This window comes from Mustela putorius, unplaced genomic scaffold (genome assembly GCF_011764305.1).
Source record: "Mustela putorius furo isolate JIRA1106 unplaced genomic scaffold, ASM1176430v1.1 tig00000281_pilon_pilon_pilon, whole genome shotgun sequence".
Lineage (NCBI taxonomy): Eukaryota > Metazoa > Chordata > Mammalia > Carnivora > Mustelidae > Mustela > Mustela putorius.
In genome coordinates, this window is record NW_025421343.1 from 30,432,036 (window position 1) to 30,444,831 (window position 12,796).

General features: G+C 52.5%; 1 protein-coding gene across 1 annotated transcript; it reads left to right on the forward strand.

Annotated features, from left to right (window-relative positions):
• ADGRF3 (adhesion G protein-coupled receptor F3) lies at positions 1 to 9,910 on the forward strand. The gene is made up of 13 exons (XM_013050437.2): positions 1 to 159; positions 1,144 to 1,204; positions 1,628 to 1,768; positions 2,245 to 2,418; positions 2,945 to 3,163; positions 3,632 to 3,841; positions 4,330 to 4,473; positions 4,643 to 4,839; positions 5,220 to 5,399; positions 6,562 to 7,944; positions 8,410 to 8,451; positions 8,540 to 8,602; positions 9,079 to 9,910. Exons 1-13 carry the CDS (start codon positions 76 to 78, stop codon positions 9,136 to 9,138), a joined length of 2,958 nt encoding a protein of 985 aa, XP_012905891.1. The 5' UTR covers positions 1 to 75; the 3' UTR covers positions 9,139 to 9,910.
• The last annotated feature ends 2,886 nt before the right edge of the window (positions 9,911 to 12,796 follow it).

Genomic DNA, 12,796 nt, shown 5'->3' on the forward strand with positions numbered 1-12,796 from the left:
CCTTGCCAGCCCTTCTCTGAGGCAATTTGCATCATGCAGCAACTGTAGGACTCTTGAGGTCTGCCTCCCTGAGCCATGGTCTGCGCAGCTCTCCCCGTGCTCCTCCTGGCCATGACTCTGCCCCCGCTGCGGTCTCCAGCTGCGCAAGTATCCCAACCAGTGAGTAAGACTGGGGCAAGGACCCAGGGAAGGTCTCCAGAGCTGACACAGGGGCCTGTCAGCGTGAGAGGCAACCGGTGTGGATGAAGGGACAGGTAGAGGAGCAAGGACTGAAGGGAGAGGAAGTAATGTAGAAAAAGAGAGGCCAGTTCTTATAAAAGTCTCTGAGAGGTGAGTCTTGTTTTCCAGGGAATGGGAGAGCTTTTGTTTCTTTGAGAGTCACTGTGAACTCCAGGGATGCCAGCTGCACTTGGGATGAAGGCTCTCCCAGTCAAGCTTACAATTTAAAAATGGAAAGAAAAGAATTTTCCAGAGTTGGGAACCATGGGCATAGAGGACAGGAGAGAATCTGAAGACAGCGAAGTCGAGATAGCACTTTGGGATCTCTGTTTTCTCCCTGGAAGACATCTGCATCTCTATCCATATCCATATCGGTGTCCTTTTTTAGATAGTATGCATGTTCATATACAATTTCGAGAGAGGGAGGAGTTAGTGAGGAAATGATTTATAGGAACGAGAGACGAAGGGAAGATGCTGCCTTGTGCTCACCCTCGTGGCAACTCCTATGGAGAGAACAGAATTTCCCAAGCCGCTGGGCCCCAGCCGGCTCTGCCCAGCCCTCCCCGATGGCGTTCCAGATACTGCCATTTCAATTAGCCTAGAGGCCCAGGGACAGGTAAATTCAGGAAGGAATTAAGCAAAGCATGTTGACTCTCTAGGGTGTGCCAGGTTCTGGGTTCAGGTGGGATTTGCAGGCCCCGGCCGAGTCCTCGGGGCTGCAGCCCTGGTGCCTCCTACCGGAAGCTTGCGTTCCTCTCCTGATGTGCCTGCTTGCGTCTAGCCTAGGCGAAAGAAGAGCTTCAAAGAGATGGAGACATGCCAAATGACTCAGGCTGGCCTGAGTCCCCTAGGGAGGAAGGTGTGTCTGGGAGAAACCTGGGGTCAGCCTCCTCTCAGAGGTCTCTCCTCTGTGCTCTGTTCCAGGCACAGAGTCAGGCTGGAGGGGAATCGGGGCAGCCACTGGACCAAAGGAGTGGAGAAGGTGGTGAGTGGACGGAGTGGACAGGAGGAGGAGGAGGGAGTGGAGGGAGGGCTGGGGAGAGGACGGGGGCAGGGGATGAGGCTGAAGAAGGCCCCCAGAGGGCTGGAATCATGGCTGCTCATGGCGGACACACAGATCCAGAGGCCAGTTCTCTAGCTGTGAGGCCTTGAGAAAATCATTCCCCTTGGAGAGCCTCGTCTATAAATGAGGGTTTCGGGGAGGGTAACATGGAGCTGTGTGTGGATGCACCGTGGCTAATGAAGGGTTACAGCTCTCTCGAGTCTTGTCAGCTCCTAGCTGGGCTGTGGGAGGTGGGATCTGCCTGGGGTCCGGGCAGGGACCAGTCAGGTATGGGAGGCAGAAGGGGACCAGCCCATCATAGCCTTGCGGCCTCTCCTCTCCAGCTGCCCCCCTCTGCTCCTGTAGAATCAGTCCTGGCCTCGGTCTATGTACAGCTGGCCTTGTCCAACCAGACCTGGCCACTGGCAATCTCCAGGACCCTGACTCGCCCCCTTGCCTCGGCTTCCTCTTTCCCAAGAACTCTCACTGGCCTCAGCCTCACGACAGGTAGGGGGGATTCTACAGAGCCCTGTCTCTCAGTGGCCCGTCCACCACTTATGGGGGGGATGGGGGCTCAGAGAGAAGGGGACACGGGCTTCCTAGGTCTCCTGCAGCGAGCTCACCTTGACCACTGCCAGCCCCTCCCATTTCCTGGAGGGTCTCCATGGGCCGGCTCCTTCCTCACCTCCCCACCAGACAGACCCTTCCCTTCCTGTTCCATGTCCCCATCTTCTAAACTTTGGCAGAGGCCCAAGAGGCAGACAGTCGTGGGTCGGATTTCTCCACACCCCCCCAACCCCTAATGACTTTGCCCAGCAGGAGGACCTCTGCTGCTTTTCACCCTGAGGAGGCAGTCCCTGACGGCTGAGGCCCTTGTGACTTTGGGATGGCTCCAGACAGCCAGCCCTAGAGCCTCTCAGGCATCAGACTACCTGGCTCTCTCCCACAGCCTGTCCACTTCTCGTCCCCACCCTCTGCTGCAGAGTGTAACGTCCACGCGGATGGGCAAAGCTATTGTGCGTGCCTGTCTGGGTACCAGTGGAACACCAGCGTCTGCTCTCATCACCGCCCCTGCCAGACCACCCACAACCACAGGCCCTGCGGCTGTCTGGTCTTTGGCTCTACTGAAGCCGGGTACTGCCAGTTGCTGCCACCTGGTAAGGAGGGTCGGGAACTTGGAAACCAATGAGCCTCAGTGTGTTTTCTCCTCTCTGACCCCTGTATTTCTGCCAGCTGGCCCAAGCCCAGGTTTCCCCACCGGGCAGGAGAATTGCCAATTATCCTGGGGTGGGCGTGGGGGGTCACAGCCCTGAGCTTGGGACCTGAGTAGTGAGACTAATGAACAGTATGGCTCATGAGACATATGGACAGGGAGAGAAAGGGCTAGAGTGACTGCTGTTGACCCTAGAGGGCCAGGAAGGGGCTCCAGCAGCCCCAGGTTGCCTAGGGGAGGGAAAATCATGGGCCACAAGGCTTCCCTGTTTGGCTCCCTAAGACAGAGTTCTCCAACTGGACTGCAGCAGCCACACTCATCCAGCGACAAAACAAAGTGACATAGTACTGGGGGCGGTGGGGAGGGAGTGAGGCGGAATGGGCTCCCGAAGAGGGGGAAGGAGTGAGAGCTTAACCGCAGAGGGCCACAATTCCTGCTCCAAGGGGCCCCTGCCTCCTGCCTCCCTGCAGTCCCCGGAAGGCTGAGCCCGAACTCCTGGGTGCGGACGCCGGGCACCACTCTGAACCTGACCCTCGTCAAGAGCCGTGAGACCACAAACCTTAACTGGTTCCTGCGGCCCGCGGGCAGCCCCACCCCCATCCTCCTGCAGCCAGGGACACATGTGTCCCTGGCCTCTAGCCCGGGCCAGGCTGTCCTCAGCATCTTCAACGTCTCCCATAGATGGGCAGGTAGCCAGCCTGCCCTCCTCCCAACTCTCTGCAGCCTTCTCTTCCCCTGATGCCCTCGCCTTCCTCCTCCTCCCTCTCTTCCCCTTCCTGCTTTTCTCTCCCCTTCCTTTCCCTTTGCATCTTTCCATTTATTCCACTGACCCCCCGAAGGTAGGGGATCGGTCTCAGCAGTGAACAGACAGTGTGTTCTGCGTCAAGATGTTGCAGTGGCAGCAGGTGATTCAGGAAGGACATCCCCTAGCAGGAAAGGGGTTCACCTTGGAATTCATGGCTCTACGCTATTAAAAAAGGAGCCTCTTCTCCAGGCCTCTTCCTCCTAGAAATCCTTTCGGGGGCAGGGATCTCTGTTGCTGGGCTTGAGAGGCCCCCGGGAAGGCAGACCTCAGGTGTGGCTTCGGGAGCAGCAGAGCTTCTGTGGCACAGGTGGGGCCGAAGGAGCTGGGAGGTGCAGCAGGTGTGTATCCGCAGGTGAGTACCTGTGCTGCTTTGAGGCTCAGGGATTCAGGTGGGAGCTGTCCCAGGTGGTGGAGGTGCCGCTGCAGGCAACAGATGTGGCTCGGCTTCCAGACCAGCTCTCCATTTCCTGTGCCACCTGCCCTGGCTTCCAGCTGACCTGCTGCATCCCTAGCACACACCTGGCCTACACAGCTTCCTGGAGTCCCGGAGAGGGCAGCAAAGGTACGGAGGGGCTGTCGGGGTCAGGGGACAGGTGGCAGCTGGCTCTCCAGTTCACAGGAAGCAGAGGCTGCAGTGCGACCTGAGTTCGGAGTCCAAGTTCAACCCTGTTTTTACCCCACGAGCAATCCTAATTGTATCGATCCAGCAATAACCACATGAGCGTAGATAACTTTGCAAAATGTTTTCACACAATCTTAATGAACTCTTGCAATATACTCTGTGAAGTTCATTTGCTGATAGACCCTGTTTTACAAATGAGGAACCTGGCTTCATGTCCTGGGGTTAGTTAGAGACCCACCCCCCGGGTGTCCCTCACCAAAATCCAAGCCTTGCCTCCGTAGTCTGATGCTCGTGTACCACTCAGCTCTCATTTACCGTGTCATCTGCTTCTGAAGTTTCTAGAAAGACTGAGAGGACATCTCTTGGCCTGCTGGGTTCCAGGTCTATTCCAGGCGCAGTAACTGTTCCCTCTCTCACGTCATTTGCAGCCTCCTCGGCCAGCGCGCCCGGCTCCCAGTGCTTTGTGCTGGCCGTCCAGAGCTGCCCAGTGGTGGACACCACATACACTTGTGAGCTGCAGAGCCCAGGGATGGCCCCTCTCAGGGTCCCCATCTCTGTCACTGTCATCCAGGGTATGTGGGGCTTGGGATCCAGCCGGCTGACCTCTCACCTACTTGTCCTGGGTGCTCCTCGACCCTGCCCCGGGCCCCACGGCCGGTCTCCAGAGCCTGGTCAGTCTTCTGCCCCAGAAAGGCTGGGGCTGGACTGTGGTTGCCGATCCTCCCCGATATCATTGTGCAGATGGAGACACCACCTGCCCAGGGGACTCCTCAGCTATTGCCTGGAATGTCACCAAGGCTGGCCACGTGGCACAGGCCCCGTGCCCGGCGAACAGGACGGGTGTGGTGAAGCGGACCTGTGGGCCGGATGGCATTTGGGAGCCCATTTATAGCAGCTGCACAGACGCAGAGCTCCTGGCCTTGCATCGCAGAGCCCGGGTAACGCTTTGGGCCCCGCTGCCCACGCGCCTCAACCTCCATGCCCTCCCCCTTTCTCACTCAGGACCTCACTTCAGAAGCCTTTCCCCCTGAGGCCAGCCTAAAGGTCCTTCACTTTCTCTGAACTGGAGCCTAGCAGAGCCAGGGAGTGAGGCAGGGGCCGGCGAGGGCCCAGCGCTCTCGTTGTGGAGCATATGCTGTTCTCCAATCTTAATCTCACCAAGTGTCTGTCCCATGAAAGTGTCATTTCCTTCCATGTGGCTCACGAAATCTTGGTTTCCTGTTCCCTTGGGACTGGTGCGGGGATGGGGAGGAACGGCCCCTCCCTAATGAGGACTTGCCCAGCCCCTCCCTAATTCCTGCTCTTTTGTCTGTCTCAGCTGCTATGGGCAGGCCAGGGCCAGCCTACTGTGGAGGTGCCCCAGATCCTGGCACGGCTGTCAGAGCAGGTGACAGCGGTGAGCTCTCCCTCTGACTTGTTGGCATTGCTGGGCACCATATCATTCCTGGCTCGGGTGGTGGTGGATGCTAGAATACAGCTTACCCGCAGGGCCCTGCAGGTAAGCTCTCTGAGCCATGGTGGGGGCCAGCTGGGTGGTGGGGGCCTGAAGCGTTTTACCTCTGGGCACTTCTTTTTTTTTTAAGATTTTATTTATTTATTTATCTATCTATCTATCTATCTATCTATCTATTTATTTGACAGAGAGAGAGAACAAGTAGATAGAGAGGCAGGCAGAGAGAGAGGGAAGCAGGCTCCCTGCTGAGCAGAGAGCCCGATGTGGGACTCGATCCCAGGACCCTGAGATCAGGACCTGAGCCCCAGGCAGCGGCTTAACCCACTGAGCCACCCAGTCGCCCCGCTCTGGGCACTTCTGTCCCCCTGATATCACCATGGGCTGTCAGACAGCAGACCTTTCTAGAGTCTGAGTATCTGCTCCCCTGGTCCATCTCCCCTCTTGGACACCAGTCTTTAAGGCCATGGAATGTGGAGAAGGTCTGATGCTAGGAACACACGGGAGGTCGGGGAAGGCAGGAATGGGTGTGAAGAAGTGAGTTCAGAGGCTTTCATGCAGAGGCAGATGGGTGCATATGATGGGAATCCCCCCACCCCACCCCTGAAACACACATACACACAATACCTACATGGAGATACTAGAACACTCTTGGCTTGGCTAGACTCACCTAACCCAGCTCTCACTATGGGCAATAGTTGGTGACCAGTAAGAGGCATCCTAAAGAATAACCAGGGACAATGACACAACACACTCTTCCTATCTGGGAATGTGAATCCCATGTGTGTGGATGGACATGCATGTGGCCTTCTACTTCAGAACACCATCCCCTCTATCACTGGGGACCATTCTTAGCTTTATAGACCTGTAGAGGTCAAGGAATTGGAAAGGGGCCCCTTAGGGTCTAGGTGACCCAAGGGATGGAGAGGAGAGAAAGACTGTCAAGTGGAGAGGTTGGATTGCATCAGGAGACCACATACTTGAAGCCACCCCGGTAGTGAGCTAAACAGCTCCCCATCCTTCCCCAACAGAAACTCTTTCTTCATGGGTGTCTCTTCCTATCCCCCTTGCTCTCCACCTTTGGGTCTCCTGCTGGACTAGGAAACGTGGGTTTGGGGCCTAGAGTTCCCTGTGCCCCTCACCCAGTGCTGTGGGCTCTAGCGGCCAGGGCTCCACTCTCCATTGGGATCTCTCTGTTGGGTTGTCACAGGGTCTCCTGAAAACCACAGACAAGGTCCTCGACATGGACACCGACTCTCTGTGGGCCCCAGCCCAGGCCCAGAAGCCCTCGGTGGGCTCAGCTCTCCTGCTGGCTGTGGAGACCCTGGCGTGCCACCTGTGCCCACAGGGTCAGCCCTTCTCCTTCAGCTCGCGGAACGTGCAGCTGCAGACCCAGTTCCTTGGACCTGCGTTTCCTGCTGACTACAGAGCCTCCTTCTCCACTCAGCCCCCCTTGCAGGCACGCATTCCCAGGCGCTCACTGGCCCCGCTGCGCCATAATGGAACTAACGTCAGTGTTACTAGCCTGCTGCTGCGGAAACTGGACCGTCTTCTGCCCCCAAACTATGGCCAAGGCCTGGGGGACTCTCTCTATGCCACTCCTGGGCTGGTCCTCTCCATTTCCGTCATGGCAGGTGGCCAGGCCTTCAACCAGGGAGAAGTCATCATGGACTTCGGGAACACAGCTAGCACTCCCCACTGTGTCTTCTGGGACCACAGTCTCTTCCAGGGCAAGGGAGGCTGGTCAGATGAAGGGTGCCAGGTGCAGACAGCCCACGCCAGCCCCACCACTCAGTGCATCTGCCGGCACCTCACTGCCTTCTCCATCCTCATGTCCCAAAATACTGTTCCAGAAAACCCCACCCTGGAGCTGTTGAGTCAGGTGGGCTTGGGGGCCTCCATCCTGGCACTGCTCGTGTGCCTGGGCGTGTACAGGCTGGTGTGGAGAGTCGTGGTACAGAACAAAGTTGCCTACTTACGCCATATGGCCCTGCTCAACATGGTGCTCTGCCTTTTGGCTGCAGACATCTGCTTCCTGGGAGCCCCACTGCTTCCTCCTGGGCCCCAAAGCCCACTCTGCCTGGCTGCTGCCTTCCTCTGTCACTTCCTCTACCTGGCTACCTTCTTCTGGATGCTGGCTCAGGCCCTGATGCTGGCCCACCAGCTGCTCTTCATCTTCCGTCAGCTGTCCAAGTGCCGAGTACTCTCCCTGATGGTGGTCCTCGGCTATATGTGCCCAATAGGGTTTGCAGGGGCTGCCCTGGGCCTCTACCTACCCCGAGGGCAATACCTGGGGGAGGGGGCATGCTGGCTGAATGGGAAAGGAGGGGCGCTCTACACCTTCGTGGGGCCAGTGCTGGCCATCGTGGGTGTGAATGGGCTGGTACTAACCATGGCCGTGCTGAAGCTCCTGAGACCTTCGCTGTCAGAGGGGCCCCCAGTGGAGAAGCGACATGCCCTTCTGGGGGTGACCAAAGCCCTGCTCATTCTCACCCCCGTCTTCGGCCTCACCTGGGGGCTAGGCCTAGCCACTCTTCTGGAGAAAGTCTCCATAGTTCCTCACTACATCTTCACGATTCTCAACACCACCCAGGTGGGTGACTATGGGGTGGATTTACTTGTTGCCCTTTGAGATGGTCTAAGTCGTTGCCAGTCCCTTCTCAAGGAGGTGTCATGGCAGAGCAGAAGAAACGGTATTAGGAATTTTAGAAGACTTGGGTGTGGACCCCAGTTCCTCCCCTGAATAGCTGGAGAACTTTGGACAAACCTCTGTGAGCTTTGGTTTTCTTATCTGTAAAACAGTGTCTGGTTTTGCCAGAGAAGTCCGGGAATTGTCAGCACGCAAAACTTTAATATCTCCTTTGTCACCAAAGCAGTAAGAGAAGCACCTGAAACAGATTCTATGCACCACATGATGTGAATGTGCAGAAAATTCTAGATGGGAAGCCTCGGGACATCAATTAGGGAGACAGAGGCTGAAGGAAGAGGAGAGGGAAAGAGCTGGTCTTGGTTGATTCCTTCCTCCTTGACTAACTTATCCACGTATCTCTCTTCTTAGGGTGTCTTCATCTTGCTGTTTGGCTGCCTCATGGACAAGAAGGTGAGTCTGCCCACCCAGCCCCCATCTGACTTACAGTGCCCAGGCGAGGACTTGGGCTGGCATAACCGGGGCATTATCTTACCTGCAGATTCGAGAGGCCTTACTCCGACGCTTCGGCCGTACCCCACCTCCCAAGTCCACCATCTCCCTGGTGAGTTGCTGCCTTCCAACCCTCAGTTCTCCCACTGACAGCAAGTTACAAGCAGCTGTTCCACAGCCTTCCTAAGAGGCACAGCTCGAAGCTGAGAGGAGGCTGGGGCTCTCTTTTAGAATAAGGATGTACCGGGTTCAAACTCCCCAGCAATGGAGAAAGGAGCCGCATCAGACCAGTCAGAGTCAGGTTCCCGGGCTCCTGATTCCAACCTGGGCTCCTGGGGATTCTCTTTGTCCCTGGTTTCTCCATCTGAAAGTCTGCCTCCCGTTACTATATGAAGGGAATAGGTGGGATCGGTAAGTCCCACCTACACTGGATCGGTGTAGCCAAGAGCAAAGTTCTTAGGATTACTATGGCCCTGGCAGGAGGGCAGGTGAGAGCGTGAAGATGGGTACAACCTCATCAAAGGAGAGTTGATGATGATTATAATAATAATAATCACCCTGCAATTGGGCCTTTCTGCCCCTTCCTAGGCTACATATGAAACCTACATCCCAGAACACAGCAAAGGAAGAAGTGAAGATGCCAGGTGAGAAGCAAGCCCTCCTGAGCAGCACAGAGCGAAGCCGAGGGTAGCAAGCAGCGTCCTGGCTCAGAAGGCTCCTCTTCATGTCATCGTCCCGGCCCAAGGATTGGAAAACAGACTTTCCCAGCATAGACATTTCTAGATGGCCTAGCATCTTCTACTGCTTTCTCAGAAAGCTGGAGGCACTTTTACCACCACCAACCTTTGATTCAGTTCACTCTGAACATTCCTTTTCACACTGTCAAATATTGAATTATCCTGAAAAACCTTTGCTTCGAAGGACTTGCCGTCGGTGGGTTTGGTATCCAGAGGGCAGGGCAGCCTTGCAAGGTCTCCTTCACCAGCGCAGAGCTTCAAGGCGAGGCCTTTCATGGGGGAAGGCAGAAGCTGTGCGTGAACCACACACGGGGCCCATGTGGCCCCTCTTCCACGGGAGCTGAGAATGTATCTGAATCCACCAGGATGGACCCCGCCCAGAGCTCTGAGCCCTTCTGCCCTCCCTAAGCTCAGCTGTTGGCAAAGAGAAGCTGGTGTTTCCACTAGTCACATTCCTTTCTCTTGCAGGTCACTTATCCCCATCCCTAAACTATGCAAGCAAAAATAGCATGAAAAACTAGCCAAAGCTACCTAATAAAAAGCCTTCCTCTGCTGTAAACACAGTCGACAGATAGTAAAGTTCAAAATGATGGCAAGTAATGATTTTGCAGGTCTCAACCAGTTGACTAATCAACAGTTCATGTTACAGATATATTTGATAAAAATTGTTTTCTTTTTCACTATTCAGTGACTGCCTTTCTGATTATTTCTTCCCTACAGCTAGGAAGAAAAAGGATGGCTTAATGACAGGAACTCCGATCTTCCAAACATTAAAGGTGAAGGACAGATTTGGGTTCTTTTCAAAGTTTAGGAAAAGGTGAAGCTAATAGGCCCCTCTTTCTTTAACTTTCACAACAATATCAATATAATGTAAGTTTCGTAGATGTATGCATGTAACACCAAGTCACTGATCTGAACACCTTCTTAAGAACATATTAACAACTTTAAAGTACAGTGGAAATTACCACAGACCGCCAAGGATTAAAGCGACAAGTTGACAAACACTGACATTTAAAAGTGACAGGCTTTGGGGCATCTGGGTGGCTCAGAGGGCTGGGCCTCTGCCTTCAGCTCAGGTCATGGTCTCAGGGTCCTGGGATAGAGTCCCATATAGGGCTCTCTCTTCAGCAGGAATCCTGCCTCTCTGCCTACTTGTGATCTCTGTCTGTCAAATAAATAAATAAAATCTTAAAAAAAAAAAAAAGTGACAGGCTCAGGGTGCCTGGGTGGTTCAGTGGTTTGATTCTTGGTTTTCTGCTCAGGTCATGGCCTTGGTGTCGTGGGATCCCCGGCACTCTTGCTCTCTAAAATAATAAATAAAATCTTTTAAAAAATTATATTGAAAAAAGTGATGGGCTCAAGATAAAACCAGATATGGAAGAGAAATATTTAAGAGAAGTCTTGAGAGGACACAAGGACATCTAGCTGAATTAACTCATGGAATCCACAAGACGGTGACAGGGTTCTGAAAATTTTTTCAACAGGAGAAATGAAAAAAAATTCTCATGAATGAGTCTTTGTTCATTAAAAAATTCATGGCTGTTTTTATAAAATGCAATGGGAACATTTTCTGTTGAAATGCAAATGGATATGCAGTTGAAAACAGTTTTCTTACAAACATGGATCTGTGTGAATATTTTCAATGTATATAAACCAGCGCAAATATTTTTCTAAATGAATTCATTTTTTTTTGTTGTTTTTTGTTTTTCAAAGAGAAGATACCAACTCAGCAGGACCATTGCAACATTTCTAAGCCTCAGACCTGCCCCAGCCCCCAAGGGAGGCGGGAGGCAGGCAGCCCCTGGAACAGCAAGAGCTCTGCCTGCTGGTTTCCTTGGCAACAGAGTCCTGTCTCAATCGCCCTTGTACTTCATTAATATTTACAGTCTTAATTTTTTAAATTATAAGATTATTTTTGAATATTTCAACTAATACACATTCATTTTAAAAGCAGCAGAGACTCTGAATGTGCTTCTGTAGAAATCAATGTCTTATTCTCTTTCTCAAATGATAGCACGTAGTTCACGCTCTGCTGCTGAAAACACACTTTAGAACTGATCAATGAAATAACAGGAAACCTTTGTTCCCTTGACTCTCACATAAAAAGGGACTGAAAAGAAGGTTCTGCAGGTAAATATAAGAAAGTGAGGCTTAACAGGAATTCCATTTCTAAAAAGATGACTTAAAGGAGTAAGTAGAGGATTCCCTGGCTGGCTCAATCTGTTGAGCGTCCAACTCTTGGTTTCGGCTCAGGTCATGATCGCAGGGGCATGAGATGGAACCCTGCACTGGGGTCTGCACTCAGTGTGGACTCTGCTGGAGATTCTCTCCCTCTCCCTCTGCCACTGCTCCCCCCCAACCCATGTGAGCTCTTTCTCTCCCAAATAAAATAAAATCAAAGAAAAAAAAAAAAGAAAGAAGTAGACATGTGAGCCGACAAATGTATAAAAGATGTGCATTCTAGGTGTTTATAGCCTCAAAAAAGAGGCACTTGGTAAAACAACTTAGGACATATCTACCAAAGGAATGCTATAGGGTCATCAAAAATGATGATGTATAGGGGCGCTTGGGTGGCTCGGTCGGTTAAGCGGCTGCCTTTGGCTCAGGTCCTGGTCCCGGGGTCCTGGGATTGAGCCCCATGTTGCTCTCCCTGCTCAGCAGGGAATCTGCTTCTCCCTCCCTCCTCCCCCCACCCCGCTTGTGCTCTCGCACACTTGCTTTCTCAAGTAAATAAATAAAATCTAAAAAGATGATGTATAGCTACACCTACTGATACAGAAAAAATGTTTAGGCTATATAGCCAAGTAAGACAGAAGGGTTCCCAAAGAACAGCATTATACTAGCCAATTCTGGTCCATACCAAAATTGGGTCCATTAGTTTCCATACGAATATGTGTGCATTGAGGAGGAAACATACCAAAATATTAACAGTGGGGATCTCTACTGCATTTTTCATTTTATCTTACTCTCTAAATATTTGAATTACTTCTTTACAATGAGCATGTATTTTTATGTTAGAAGAAAGTGATTTTTTAAAAAATTTTTTTAAAGATTTTATTTATTTATTTGACAGAGAGAGATCACAAGTAGGCAGAGAGGCAGGCAGAGAAAGAGGAGGAAAGAGGCTCCCCGCTGAGCAGAGAGCTCGACACGGGACTCGATCCCAGGACTCTGAGATCATGACCCGAGCCAAAGGCAGCGGCTTAACCCACTGAGCCACCCAGGCACCCAGAAGAAAGTGATCTTGAAAAAGTTCTTCTGAACATTTTGCATATTTAAAAATAGAAACTCGACAAGCAAAGTAACACAAAGCATGCCCTGGAATTTAGATTGTATGGAAGGGTGGGCAACATTAGGGGTTCTTGAGAAAGTTTTGCCTCACCTTTTTGGAGTTCTGTTTTGGGAATCAGTTCTGTCTGATCACTGACAGTCCCTTAAGTGTGGAGGGGGAAAGGGGCTCCCAGTTGAGTTGAGGGCAGCCAGAAACATTGCCAACATGTCTAAACGCTTTGTCTCTTTCACAGTAATGCATTCCTTTTCAGAATAGTATTTTTACTCAGTATGTTTGT